At 38.9% G+C, this 15,786-nt stretch overlaps 1 protein-coding gene across 2 annotated transcripts in view; it reads left to right on the top strand.

The window, feature by feature from the left end:
- Positions 1-321: 321 nt before the first annotated feature.
- The window catches only part of LOC127569877 (zinc finger protein 654-like), a 41,771-nt gene continuing 26,306 nt past the window's right edge, over positions 322-15,786 (top strand). Inside the window, exons 1-2 of one of the 2 annotated variants that reach the window (XM_052014866.1) lie at positions 322-468; positions 7,504-7,649. In XM_052014866.1, the coding sequence (XP_051870826.1) occupies positions 343-468; positions 7,504-7,649 (272 nt within the window). In that variant the 5' untranslated portion in view covers positions 322-342. Of the gene's footprint in view, positions 469-7,503; positions 7,650-15,786 lie in introns of those variants that run through there. The other variant, XM_052014868.1, reaches the window with a different exon arrangement.

Genomic DNA, 15,786 nt, shown 5'->3' on the forward strand with positions numbered 1-15,786 from the left:
GGTTGGGGCAATATTGCAGCAATGGTTTTGCTTTTTCTTCCTTTTATGGTAGTCCATGATCATTGGCTGTCTTCACACGTCAATCACCGGCGGAATCTCCCTCTCCCCGCCGAGGCCAGTCGAACAAACTCAGGCACCCTTGCGGAGGCGCGTCACGGCTTCTTGTGACGCAAGCTGCGAGGGGGAGCCAACCGGAATGCTCGGGGAGGGGAGGGGGGTGGGTGCAAGGAGGAGGAGGAGGAGGCAGGGGCGGGGCCACCGATGGCACGTACGTGCCCGAGCGTGAGTGTGGTGACGCAGGTGCGTCGGTACGCTGGGTACGCGCAGGTAGGGGTGAGAAGCATGGCGGAAGCAGAGGAGTTTGAGGGAGCGAGTCTGAGGAAAGAACTGGAATATATAGAGAACGAGCTGCGGACGTCCCTGGGTCTGGTCGCCGCGTCCAACGAATACTGCCTGAAGTTTTGTCGGGTGAGTGCGCCTTTCTGCAGGGGTATCTAATTTGGGGTGGGCGGGGGTTCGCTGGAGAGGAATCCAGTGGTGAGCTGCCTGACAGCCCCAGCTCCCCCACCCTCTCTCCCACCCACCCACCCATTGCTGGGCAAAGCCGGTTGCAGTTCTTGATGTGTCTGGTTCCTGCCTGGGCCGTTTGACCCTTCCCTCTACCCTGCTTGGCTATTAATTGTGGGAGCTGAAGGATGAGATCTCCATGTAAGAAAACTTTTTTACCCCCCCCCCCCCCTCCTCCCGGTTATAGAGTTGCAAAGTACCTTCTGAAACTCCCTTTTGTAAGTGCGAGTTGTGATCGCTTTCTCTCTTTTCGCGAGTTGTTAATCTTGAAGGGCAGCATTTTACTGTCACAGTGCATCAACAAAGCTGTCAGGCCCTGTGATGATGACCAAAGTTTCGGTGGAAGATGTGTTGTGGGTATACAGTTCGACTGGATAATCATTGGCCCGTCAGTTAATTGAATTCTGGTAACTGGGGAGGGTTTGCTGTTGTGAATAAGGAGAAGTGGATTGTCAGTAGAGAGAGAAATGGATTGTTCATATGACACAAGCATTTCAACCTGCAGCTAAAATGTCATACACACTTAAATGTATTAGTTAATTTTATTTACTTTAAATTCTATTTAACTAAATCAAATAATTTATGTCTGAGGTAGAACCTGACCTTGTGAAATATGCATTTTTTCCCCCAGTCTTTCGCTGCCTATAATTTTTTTCAGGCCACTTGTGCCAACCAGTCTGATGTTTATGATCTGTCTGAGCTGCCTCCCAGCTGCCTATGTAGGTAAATATGTTGGTGCAATACCGTAAGGCTGCAATATTTGGATTTAGATGGTTCTTACAAAATATAAATTATATGCATATGTAGACACATGTCGCAGAAGCTATCAATCAAGCACTGAGATTGAAAATGGGGCCATGAGGAGACAAAGGTGAAGGAGGATGATCTTGAGACTTTTGACAGCAAGAATGCAGGTGACAAGGTAAACGTGCTGAGAAAGGGAGTTCCAGATTTGAGAGGAAGCTGACTTATAGGAGCTATCAAAGGAATTGTATGAGGTGTTTGCAGCATTCCAGTTACTGGCATTCCAAGTTAGAATGCATTTTAGAGTTGTGCATTTGTTTCCAAAAGGTGATTTTACTTTGCAGTTCTTATGGTTTATTGATCTGTGGCTGAGTATATGTTGTATATTCTGAAGAATAGCTAAGCAAGGTTATATTGCGACAGTGAAACATAGTTGATGCAAATTTTCTTGCCTTGCAGGGCCATTCCAAACATTTCAACATTTCCAGAGCTGCCTTAGTTTACTCTTGAAATTAACAACTCTTGCACTGATCATTTTACATTTTGGCTGAAATGTTGCCACTCGAATTTACAACATTTTTTTGTTTTTAACTAAGCCCTTATAGTTATTATGAAAAGACCTGTTGTATACACAATAACTTGTTTTTCCTTATCTCGGTTCCCTTGAATTTGGATTTGCATCATCGATGTCAAACGTGAATTTTATCATAATAGTACTTTAATAAACCACTTAAGATTTGAGATCCAACCTGGCAACTATTTTCTATCGCATATAGTATGGATATTAGAAATTGCTTTGGTTTATTGTACAAATTATATTTTGTGACAGGTAAGTTAAGTTGTGCATTGTTGTTGGATGTTGAGATGGCACCCAAGGGAATGTAGTTAGTAATGCAGTGGTGTTATTTCAGTACATCTTATCTTTAAACAATTTATCTTTTCTTGTTGTAGAGAACAGTATTACTGAACCTTTCATCCAAGAACTATGGGATTGTCCAGTGAGGTACGAAATAAAAATAGACAATGTTGGAAACACTCAGTAAGTTAGGCAGCATCTGTGAAACCGGTAATGTTTCGACAAACATTAACTCTGCTTCTCTTTTCATGGATGCTGCCTGACATGCTGATTGTTTCCAGCAGTTTCCATTTTTATTTTGGAATTTCCTGCCTCTTTAGTTTTTTTTGATGTCCATGGAGGTGTGATGGTGTATCGGCTACGATCATTGCGTTTATCGTTACATGTGTGTCCCTAGTCTGAAAAAGCTAGCAAATATTTGCTTTATTATATCAGTGTCCAAAAATGTTACAAAATTTCATGCTGATTTTTGTGGGATATAAGTTTAAATGATGGTTTGCCTTTTTTTGTATTGAGAAGAGCTCAAACAGCTTTTCAGTTGCATTTTAACATTTCGTGGATTTGCTCATGATTGAAATTAAACTTAACTTGAATTGGGCATATCAAATAAAGTTTACTCCTGATAGTTACAATTTTTTATACTTAAGAATGTTTGACTTTGGAATAGGAAGATTAAAAAAAAGCAAGGATAAACTCAATGTTGCTCTTTATTTTTGAAATAATGGGCAAAATAAACTGACGTATGAAATAAAAATAACCCAATCAAATCTATCTCCTGGATAATAAATATCGAATTGATAATGCGAACATAGATGTTTAAATGTGGGAATTTGTTGATGGATTGTCTTGAATAGGCATTGCTCCTTTGGAAATATTTGAATCCTGAACATTCCTTCTCAGAGTTGGGAGCTGTAATATGAGTTAAAGATATTGTGAGGGAGAGAGTTGAATATCTGGATATCTCTTTCAGAGTGCAGTCACTCAAGATAGAGTAGGACGTGTGTGACCATCTGTCAGCAGGGTAAGGGAAACCATTTAATAACAATGTCTGATGCTGCATCATAATGCAAAGAAAAATAGAAATCCAGTCAACTGGGAGGAGTGAAAAAGTGTACAAAAAAACAATGGCAATGAAAAATGGTGTACAGTAAAATATGAACTGAGTGAATGATAACTGGGTGTGTGGATCCATTGAAGATATGGGTGAGACTATAATGAATAACAGGGAAATTGCAAACTTGTTTATTAACATTTTGTATCCTTTTTCCTACTAGAGGCAAAGGTCAAAACATCTTGGGAGTGAGAGTACTTAAAAATTAGTCACAAGGATGAAATCCTTAAGGTTTTTCAAAAAAGTATTGAATATAAGAAAACTCAAGGTAGACAAATCTGTAGGTCCTGATATTTTGCAGACCAGAATGTTTCAAGAAACGGTAGAGGAACTTTGGAACAGTGATTTTAATTTTCCAATGCAATCCAGAATTTGGATTGAAAATTGAAAATATTGTGAAACTGTGATAATTCACTATCTAATTTTTTTTCCCGGAAATACTGATGGTTCAGCATCTGACACACCTGGTTCAGTTTCCCACACTGGTGCCCTGTTTCTGGTGCTCCCCTCAAACTCAGTTGGTTCACTGGCAAATTCATATTTATAATATCTTTGATTAAAAAATGAATTAAAAGTTAGTGTGATAATAGGAGTGCCATCCAATAGCTTGGAAAGTCTGCTGGCCTGGCAAAATCCCAAATTTTGGATTATTGGAGTTTTACTGTACCACTCTAGTTAAGAAGTGAGAGGGAGCCAAATTAGGAAACTACAGGCCTGTCAGTTTACCAGCAGTTATGGAAAAGTAGTTACTGAACTCTAGGGACAAAGTAAATACTTAACTGTATATCAATGTCGAAAAACAGCATAATTTTGTGAAGATTATTATTTCTGACAAATTCTGATTAAAAACTTTGAGGAAGTCATTGATATCTTTTTAACAAAAAAATAGAAAATGCTGGAAACCCTCAGCAGGTCAGGTAGTATCAGTAGACAGAGAAACTGAGTTAATGATTCCGGTCAAAGACTCTTCTTCAGACCTCATCTATTGACGTCTCCATGGACTTTCAGAAAGTAAGCGAGATGCTTCCAGTTTCGAAAAAAAATGCATGGGTTGGAAGCAATGTGATTTGGAGGTGTGTGGATTTGGGGTAGCATAGTAGAACTGCTGCCACACAGCTCCAGTGACCCAGGTTCAGCCCTGAACTCTGGTATGTGGCTTTCGCATGTTCTCCCCTTGCCTGCATGAGTTTCCTCTGGGTGCTCTGGTTTCCTCCCACAGCTCAAAGACTTGCGGGTTGGAAAATTGTAAATTGCCTCTACTGTGTGGGTGATTATCAGAATCTGAGGGCAGTTGATGGGAATGCAGGATAATAAAGTGGAATTCATATAAATTGGTACTCAAATGGTAGTGCGGACTTGGTGGGCCGAGGGCCTGTTTCCATGCTGTATGACTGATTCGGTAACCTTACAACATTTGCTGATAATTGGACAATGGGACTATCCTATTTAACGATGACTGAAGTGCAGGAATAGTGAGTTGTAAATTGAGGTTTTTGGATAATGGTCAGTTGGGAAGCAAAACAGATCATGTTGTTGAAAGGTGAAAATTGCATTAAAAATATAAACTAAATTATTATGCAGCAGTATTGTAGATGGAATTTATCATGGGGAAGTGTGATGTCATTTCACTCTGGACCTAAGGGAAAAAATACAAGTAAGGATGCTTTTTTTTACTGAAAGGTTAAGAATTGCAAGATACAAGACGATTTGCATGTCCAGATGCATAAAGTAATCAAAAAAGCTTATAGAATGTTTCCCTTCAATTTGGGGGGTATAAAAATGTGGAAGTCATTCTTCATGTCCTTGATTTGGTCTATATCCTCTGCTTGCCTCAGGTATTGTCTTTGCGACTTTGGTTACTTTGTGCTCCTGAAGATCTAAGTGAACTCTAGGCCTTGCTGCCATTGCTGTCTCCTGAAGCAAAGCATTCCAACTGCTGACTAGGTGACTCAGCCTCAAATGGCAGATTCACAGCCCTTGCTACGGCACTGTTTTTGACAGTTTGCTGCTGTCGAAGGTCAATGAGATACTTAAAAAGTTACAAGGATTAAGAAACTATTTAAGTTAGATAAATTAAAAACCTTAAGATTGTAAGATATACAGAGAAAACATTTACCTGCACTTTTCAATCTAGGTATGTGACCCTACTTAGGTGAATGGAATTGTGCTACATTTCCAGCTATGACTGGCATAAAGCTGAGGGGCCAGATGCCAAGTGCGTCCAGCCCGTCAACTGGGTGTGACTGAGCTCCTCCCCTGCACATGCTAAATCCAGCAGTGGAGTGAGAGATCAGATGTCTGTGCATATGGCTTCCAGCTTATTTGATTACAAGAAGCAGCCATAGGAGTCAAGGCAGTGAGAGGTATAGACAGAGTCCATGGAGAGGAGGCTGGTTTCCGTGATGATGTGGACACAGCCCAGCACTTTCTGCAGTTTCTTGTGGTCATGGGCAGAGCTGTTGCCGTACCAAACCATGATGCATCCAGATTGGATGCTTTCTATGGTGCAACGATTAAAAATTGGTGAGTGTCAAAGGGAACATGCCAAATTTCTTTAGCCTCCTGAGGAGTAACGGCGCTGGTGAGCTTTCTTGGCTGTGGCGTCTACGTGGTTGGACCAGGACATGCTTTCCCATGAAGAACATCTTACAGGCGGTTCAGCAGAGGGGGGAGTAAAAACTATGTTTTGGGCTGTTCGGTGTTAGGCACTGCACCTTGGAATGATTACATTGTCTTGACCGTGGCACAGTGCAGATTTACCTCGATACTGAAGAAATAAAGGGTTAACTTCTGTAGACAAAGTTGATTGATACGTCTTGTTTTCCTCTAGTTGGTGGTTAAAATGAAAAAGGAAGTTGATGTGGAAACTATTTCCTGTGATGGAATCCAGAGTAAAGGAGAGCAATCTTAAAATTATAAGAAAGAAATTTAAATGTTATAGTGGAAACCTGCAATTTTGCCACCCCAAAAGGATGTAGAGGCTGGTTCATTTAAAATATTAAATTCTATAGTTATTTGTTAGGTCAAGATATTTTGGTATGTGGGTCATAGGTGGATAACTGGATTTGAGGTACAGATCGGACGTGAGCTAACAATAGTGCAATGTCACCTTCGACAGACTTGTATGTCTTGGACAGGGCTGGGGCTTTTAGATTGGTTTTATTACACACAAACTATGCATTTAGTAGACAGGCTTGTGTGGCACCATACTTTTCAAAAGTCAAAACATGGGTAGGACGGCCTGTATTAAAAATTATATTGTCATGGAACTGATTGACAAAAATAAGGTAATATTCTGTCAAATCCCATTTGGATGTTCAGTATGTTAAGTTGCTTATGCATAAGCTCAGAAGCAAACATGAAAACATTTTTTCTGAAGAATATAAGTGGGCTGCAAAGGTGAAATGAAATGCTAAATCACCTCCAGTTGATATCACAGCTTTTGATTGCCAATGGCTTGCTTTAAATACATTGGGATTTCATCATCCGAAACAAAAATATGGACTTTTAAAATAAACTTGCTTGTCTTGATAATAAGCATTATTCATAGGTATAAATCTGCATCTTTGAAGTAATTGAGGCACTTTGGAGATAATTGAGTGGCTTGCTACTCAGCAATTTAAAAAAAAATAAATCCTTATCCTGTAGAACTCCCATGGAAGTGGTTGAGCAGACATTAGCTGTTTTTTTAAAAAAAACAATAAATCTTCCGTAATCTGAAGGGCATTTGTCTCATTTGATATTTGATTACAATCTTTTTGCTGTGGTCAGTATGGGGGGGAAAAAGCTAGAATTGGTTGGATTGTAGGATTTAATATTGTAAAACTTTTTCTTAAATATGAAATATATTGTCTACTGGAAAGAAGATATAGATTATTACACTGTACCTCAGATTACAAAGTACTCCATGTTTTCACTCTGGATTAAAGTTGACTTTCGCACTGAGATTGTGTATTTGTTTTTTATTCTTGGATTTCTCACAATAGTAGGGAGGTATTTGGTCCATTGTGTCTATACCAATTCATTTCTTCTGATGCCACCTCCAGGATAATTCTCTAAATCATATTGGCAACATGCCCTAATCTCTATATTTTACAACTGAACTGTAAACTATAGAAATAGATTGGGATCTTATCCGCAACATTTTAGAAACTGTTACAGAAAACCAGGGAAGCGGCAGCCAAAAAAGTCAGCATTTAACCCTCTGTTCCTCTCCCTCAAACAGGTAACTGAATGGCATGCTGGGAAATGGCAGGTGCCTTTGCCACTACTTCAAGTGCTTAAAAATGCTATTTGCTGTTTTACCAAAGCAAGACCACTTCTCGCTGCAGAATGTGAACATGTCCAATACGTCTTGAGCCGGCTGGCTTTGTAAGTAGCCGTTAATTCATCTATTCCAGTATCTCTGGCTTTAATATCATTACAGTAAAACTCTGTTAATCTTGCATACTTGGAACATTAGTGGTGCCTGACTGCCAGGTTTTCTAGAGTACTAGATGTTATTTCTAGTCATGCCCCAGCACACTCTTAATTCACTTGTTTAGATGTTGTCCAGCAGTATAAATAAATTTTCCAGTGAACCCAGTAAGAACCTGGTGAGTTTAAAGGGATAGTAGGAAGTGGGCCCCTGGTGAATTTCAAAGGTGCGCAGGAAATGGGAGCCGGGTGAGTTTCAAATGAAATTACTCCCAGTGAGCCAGTTGCTGAACTGGTTAGTGGATAATCAGAATTTTTCTGTAGTTACTTTACTGTGAAAACTGAAGTTGGTAAATATAATGTTTTTGTGAATATTGGCTATAGTATCTGCTTGTCTGCAGTTTTATACAAATTGATTGTGCAAGACACATCCTGTATGGTTGAGAACTGTCCATGAGTCTGTGTTGGAATGTATTCACTGGGCTGTCGGTCACTTAAACATGCATGCCTATCAGAACTCTTTTTGTGTTAGATATATACTTCTCTTTTTATTCCCTCTCCCAATCTACAATTTCCTTTGTCGAGTATTGCGTCTGGTAGAATGAACTGTTATCTACCAGGCTGCTCTTTGTTGCTCTTAGCTGTCTACTTGGTGGTGTGCGAGATCTGTGACCTTACTATTTTCTCTTTTCCTATGGGGGAATTATCATATATTTCCTCATTTCTTTAGCATGGTAACATATTATGAGGCTTACAAATCTGGAGGCACTTTTGTACATGGTGTTATCTCTGGGGAGGCAAATGTTAATTATGATCCCTGCAATTTAGTTAGAACTTCAAGTGGATGATAATCAGCAAACCTACAAAATTACTAATTGGCTTTTTAATATATGTCAAAAAAAAACTTGATCAGGAGTTTTGGTATGTCATGGGATTTATTTAAATGTTTCACTTCATTACTAGGGACCAGTATGCACTATTATAAATTTAAAATTGCCTTCCAACATGTGTACCTGTACCATCTACTTGCGGGGGGTGCTCTAGCTATCAGGAATAATACTTGCCACAGATGAAAGGTTGTAAACACTAAAGAATAAAGTCCACTGTTCACTATAATTTGGACTTTAAATGTGATGGATTTTTAATTTATGAATGAGATGAAATAACTAATAGAAATGGGCTTTAAAATGGTAAATGCTGGAAACACTCAGCAGGTGAAGCAACACCTTTTGGAAGGAGAAACAGACAAGATTGCCTAACATGCTGAGTGGTTCCAGCACTTTCTAAATTTGTTTAGATTTCCAGCATCTGTTTTTTTTATATGTTCTTTTAAAATGGTCATGGTTAAATGCACGTGCAGGATGATGTTGAAAGTGGTTGTGATGATTGCTTTAGTAGGCCACTCGGCCCCGACATTGAATATTATCATGAGTGATCTGCTCTAGACCTCACCTCTTCCGTGCCATTTCTTCATAGCCCAAAATTCCCTGATCTTTCAAAAATGTAGCTACTTCCTCTTTGAATACCCCAAGTGATCTAGCCTCCATAATCCTCCAGGGCAGAGAATTCCAGAGGTTTGCCTGCCTCTGCGAGAAGTAATTCCCATGTACTTCAGTTTTAAATGACCACTCCTCATCTTGTAATTTTGTCCCGTCATGCAAAATTTTCCTACTAGGAAACACCTCAACATCTACCCTGCCATGCTGCTGAAGGATCATGTATGTTTCAATGAACTCACCTTCATTCTTCTAAACTCCAAAGAATATGGATCTAATTTCTTTAGCTCATGATAGTACTAGCCTTTTAGCCCAGAAATTAAAGTGAATCTCTTTTGGACTGCTCCCAATTTCCTAAATAAGAGGACCAAAATTGTGCATAGTACTCCAGGTGTGACTTAAACTAGTATCCTGTGCAATTGTAACAATACTTCCTTATTTCTTAATTGCAGCCCTCTTGCAATGCAGGTCACCCCCATGTTATGGCTATTCAGGTTACAGAAATTTGCGCTTGCTGAATTCACCTGCATTTCTTAATGCACATGCACGTGATGCAGCTTTGCATCTAGGAACGCAACCTCCTGTAATGTTGGGGTCATCTGTATGCCATTTGTCTTCCTAACCATTGGCTGCACCTAGCCTGCTAACTTTCTGCAATCCATGCACAGCAACACCTCTAGATCCTTCTGTACTTCACTTGTCTACAATCTGTCTTCATTTTGAAAATAGTCTGCATTTAGATTCCTCTTAGTCAAGTGCATAATCTCACACTTTCCAACATTAAACTCCATTTACCAAGTTTTGCCCACTCACTTGGTCTATCTATATTCAGTTGCAGAGTCCAAATAACATCATTACATCATGCCCTCCCACCTATTTTTTTTCTGACGTCAGTTGGTGCGGGTGCCTTACACTCCTGAAAAAGACCCATTTATTCTGACTTTTTTTCTTATGTGATAACAAAGTGATATTTTGATGTTATCCAACATGCTATTTGTTACAGCCCCATTGTGCTTATTTTAGTGGAAACTTTATTTTGGTTTTTTTTATGTTCTTCCCTCTTCGGCTCTGTTTCTGATTAGTAAAATTCCAGAGGTAATGTGTTTTTTAAAAAAAAGATGTTGATGTTGTGAAACTTCACTGTTTCTCCTTTCAAGTCTGCCTTTCAATCCATTATGCACCACATACTCCACTACCTCCACCATCTCCCAAAAATGAATGGGAATGCTTGGAAAACCTATGCCTTTTGCTAAACTGTGAGCTTGTTTAATAAACAATATCTTAATTGCATGTGGACAATACCAAGCACAGGAGCTTCCAAAAATGCTCAGTGTCTTCTGTTTCTCCATTTATTGATGAGCTTCTCACTTCCTGTAGTATTACAGTGTAGGTTGATTTCAGAAGTTCATTTGTCTATTGCTACTAATTCAAATTATATTTTTATATAACTTCATAAGCAAACTTTTACTTTGTTAATCAACAGTCCTGTTTTCACAAATGTTAGATGAGACCAGCTTGTCCATATAGTTTGTTGCATGTTATTTTACGACTCGTGAGTTGGATGCTCCAGAAACGACTTTAAAATTGCTTTGTGTCCTATTTGGACACCAGACCAGCTGTTTCTTCTTCTGATTAAAACTATTAAGATCTTTTTGTATTTCTAGCTAGTTTACTCTCATTTGTTTTCCCTCTGTAACTTTTTGGTTATCTCTTGATGGTTTCTCAAATTTCTTGGCCTTATTCTGGCTAAATAAAAAAAGCAAGCCTCAAAAGCCTCTTCTTTAAATCTCTCCAATGTCCTTGCCTTTTTTAGTTAACCATTGGTGGATCACTTTTCCTAAGGATGTTTTACTTTCACAATAGCGTATATATTCTTTAAGAAATATGAAATGTGAATGTTTCATCTTCCTATTTTAGATGTCAAGGGACAATCTAAATGAAGGTTGTTTCTTAACGTCTTTAAATGTCTTAATGTAGCAAAATCTGTATAAGCATAAAAGAGCTTTAGTGAACTGTGCAATTTCTTAAAATGGAAAGGTGTTTACGTCGGTCCCACTGGGCATTATCTTTTGGTATCTATGGTACTTCATTTCGAATTGGAGCTTGGATCCTGACACACTGTTACAAGAACCATAAGTGTTCACTTTGGAACCAAAAATTGCTGGAATTACTCAGTCAGGAAGCATCAATGGAGAATGAATAGTTCCATTTATGAAAACTGGAAATAGCTGGAGAGGAAAGCATTTTTCATCCATAGCTCTTGTGCTTGCTGACTTGTATTGACTCCCAGTTTGTTAACCCCTTATTTTTAAAATCCTTTATTTTACCTGCCCCTCCCTCCTAGCTTGCCACTAGGCTCTGGAACTTGTCCTCTAAATCCCTCTGTCTTTACCTCTCTTTACTCCTTTTAAATGTTGTTTAAACTCGCCATGTTGATTGTATATGATCATCGGAGTTTATTTTCTATTGATCAGTATCAAAAAATGCTTTTGTTGATATCATTCTTGTTAAGTAACTTGGGATATTTTGCCAGGTTAAAGGTGCTGTATAAAATGTTGCTGTTCTGTATAGAGTCAAGAGGTAAAACAATCCTAACATCCACCCTCTGGTATGTACATGATGGGCACTTCTAGAAGTTTCTCTGATGTTATATTCATTGATAAGCCTGGACTGTTTAAATTTCTGCTCAATATTGACCCACTTACTGCATATTGGAAATTTTGATTGTAAAATCAACATCAGGCAAGGATTGTTTCACTAGTTTTGGAATTGTGAAAGATGCTGAACATCATCAAGGATAGTGTAGACAACATCAAACCATGTTCACTTTTAATTGTGCAGTTGCTTAAAGTAGTTAGACTGAGGACATTCCCATGAGGAGTTTTTAGATAAATATCCAGAGGCTGTGCAGTTGGTCTCTTCCTTTGTGGTAGGTATGATTAAAGCCAGTGGTTCCCATTGACTTCAGTTTTACTAGAATTCCATGATTTGCATTATTCCAAAACTGCCTTGTTATCAAAAGCAGGCATTCTCACCTCATCTCTCCAATTCAGCTCATTTATCCATGTTTGGACCAAGACTAGATGGAGCACATTTGATTTGATGGAACTCAAAGTGAGCATCCTTGAGTAGGTGTTGATGAGTGAGTACAGGTTGATAGCACTGCCCAAAGCAAATTCCATTACCTTCCTGATGATTTGCTTTATTTAAATATATAATGTGAAACTGTGATTTGTTTCTGATACTTTAATGGACCTAACATTTAAAATGTAATTAATTTATGCCAGTGGTTATGGCAGTATGTTATAGATACATAAAACAAGGAAATGTCCTAGAATATTTGAAACTGAGAGTACAAGCAGATTTCAGCTTTGAGATTCTTAAACACCCCATTGAGAGTAAGTAATTCTACATGCATTAGTTCATTATAAGGATAATCTGGGAAAACTATTTTAGTTTTGAAATTCTGCAGATTTTATTCCAGTTCTGTACTGTTGCTCAAACGGAAAAATGTTTTGTGCTTGGATTTGATAGGAGTTGGAAGAAACAAATTAACGGATCAAAACTTCCTAATTACACAAACACTGGTGAAGATTGGAGATATCTGATGTTAACATTTTGCAAAATAAGTTCTGTGTATATTGCAAAATATTCCCAAAACTTTGTGTGTATATCTTTAAAAGTGGTATAAAGGATAAAAGTGATTACAAATTTTGATTTGTGGTATAAACGTGAGCTGCAACAGGCAAATGGAAGTGAAATGATGTAAATCAAACTGGAGAGCAAAATGTAATTTGCAGCTTTATATTAAGGCCATTTAATAGGCACCAAGTTGAAAATAAAACTTGACTGTTTAATTAAACTGTCCACATAGTGGGACTCACTTTGGAGCTATTTGCCTTGTAGCAGTGGTTCAGGATGGCAATGAAAAAATGCATGGAAGAACTTGCTGTTGCTTGTAGCCTTGGCTGTTGTGTCACCAAGTTGCTAATTCTGCTGAAGAGAACAGCAGAACATTTGGATATTTGACATTAGTGGGGACAATTAATATCCTTGCCCTGTGCTAGTCCTGTCTGGGTGAGAGAGGGGATCTATCCCAGTTTTCCTGAGCAGCTAATAAATGTAACAACAGAGTTACTGCCTGCAATTCCATCTTCTACAAATGAATTGATATTAAAATTCTTCTTGGCATATGCATCATTGGGGCAACATTTATACAGCAAAATCCATAAAATTTCAAAATAATCTTGGATATCAAATGGCTGATGCTGCTCCTTGAATTTTGGCTGGAATTTTTGTAAGGTGTATGATGTACATGATCTTCTATTTGGTGGATTGAATCTGCACTATAACTTGGGGAGGAGCTGTTTAGCCATTTGGAAGAATACAATCAGTACCAGAGATCTGAGTTGTTAGATGGTGTTTGCAATCTCTTTTTCGGCCAGGGTAGCAGTGAGGCAGGACCTGCAAATATGCTTCAAGGAATGAATCAAGGAGACTAGCATCAAAGACAGTCTTGTTTTAAGGAGTTCTTCAAGAGCTCCTTGTATTGGGTGCTGACTATCTGTACTCAACTTGCTATGTACAAATATCAAATCGTGCGATATTGCTGTGTGTGTGTGTGTGTGTGTGTGTAGTCAAGAATGGAAGAGTTAATTATTGAAGGATGTTTTCATAGAGAAACATGTTACTTGTTTTAATTGTTTTTGGAGACAACACAGTTCACATACAGCTTCTAAACTGGAAGGAGTCATTACCTTTTAGGTTATTACAACCTTACAGTGAAAGGCATAGAATTCATCTAAATAAATTCGATATTGCATTTGAGTGAAATTTCTGTTTGGCAATTGAGCAGTGAGTTTACCCTTGAATAATTTCTAGCTATGAAAAAAGGATTTTTTTTCCCCTTCAATCAAGAATAAAGCAGCAGTGGTCAATTTTTCTTTTTAACTTGAAGGAAGCTCAGGACCTAGGTTTTTTTTAAATTCTGTAATTTGGTCAATGTGTTTTCTTAAAAAGAATCTGATATTTTGAAGTTGTTGCCATCTAAACTGTTAATATATTTTTGATAATATATCTATGGAATACACTTGTTTTGTATTTTCAGCATCAGCAGCTTTATCTTCCAAAAAAAATTGTGACATTCTCTTGCTCCCTTTGGTCTTTCAGTAGAAATTGAGTAACATTCAATTAACAACATGCATGCATTATAATCTAATTAAATCCTTCTCCCCTGTCTCCTCTGCCCTTGGGTTTTATATTCATTTTCTGCATCTGGGCATCACTGGCTAGGCCAGCATTTATTGCTCATTCCTAATTACTCTTGAGCCATGGCAGTTCTGGTGAAGGTACTTGCACAATGCTATTGGGCAGAACTTCCAGGATTTGGACCCAGTGATGAAGAAGGACTGATGATGTATTTCCAAGGTGGAATGGTGCACATGTTAGAGAGGAATCTGCAGATGATGGTGTTCCCATGCACCTGCTGTGCTCATGTTGTTGGTTGAGGTCATGGATTTGGGAGGTGGGCAAGTAACAGCAGTGCATTTTGTAGATGGTACATACTGCAGCCAGTGTGCATCAGTGGTAGAGGGAATGAATGTACGTGATGGGCTAGTGTTGTTGACACTGAACTTATCGAGACAAGTGGGGAATATTCCATTGTGCTCCTGATTTGTGTCTTGTGGATGGCAGAAAGGTCTTTGGATGTCAGGAAATAAGTCACGCGCCTTGGGATACCCAGCTTCTGACCTGTTCTTGTAGCCACAGTGTATGTATTGGTCCAGTTAGGTTTCTGATCAATGGTCACACCCAGGATATTTATGGTGGGGGACTTAGTGATGGTAATGCCATTGAATGTCAAGGGTAGATCATTAGAAGCTGTCTTGTTGGAGAGGGACATTGCCAGGAATTTTTTTGGTTCAACTGTCATCTGCCACTTATCCCATGCTTGCATGCAGCAAGAGCTAAACAGCATTCAAGGGCAGTTTTATTTGAGACGAGTTGTGAATGGAATTGAACATTGTGCAAACAGGGCACTTTGATGAAACATTTGGTGAAATGTAGTCTTGATGTCAAGGGCAATCACTCTCGCCTCATCTCTGGAATTCATCTCTTTTGTCTGTGTTTGGACCAAAGCCATGAGGCCTGAAGCTGAATGATCCTAGCAAAACCTAAACTGGGCATTGGTGAGTAAGTAATTTTGCTGATGATAGTGTAGACTTGTTTTGCTTTTTGTGAACAGGATACAGCTGGGGAAATTTCCACCTTGTTGGGTAGATGCTAGCATTGTAATTGTGGTGGAACAGCTTGGTTAGAGGCACAGATGGTTCTGGAGCACAGGTCCTCAGTGGTACATTAGCGAGGATGTTATGCAGACTTGGCCATTCCTTGATATCAAGTGGAGTGAATCAAATTGGCATGGTTCTGTGGTGGTTTGGATCTCGGGAGGAAACCGAGATGGATCATCTATTCAGTATTTCTGGCAGAACATGTTGTAAATGCTTCAGTCTTTTTAACACTCACATACCATGCCCACGTTTGAGGACGCTTGTGTTCTCGGAGCTTCCTTTTGCCATTAGCTGTTTAATTGTTCA

Source organism: Pristis pectinata, chromosome 4 (assembly GCF_009764475.1).
Source record: "Pristis pectinata isolate sPriPec2 chromosome 4, sPriPec2.1.pri, whole genome shotgun sequence".
Classification (NCBI taxonomy): Eukaryota; Metazoa; Chordata; class Chondrichthyes; order Rhinopristiformes; family Pristidae; genus Pristis; species Pristis pectinata.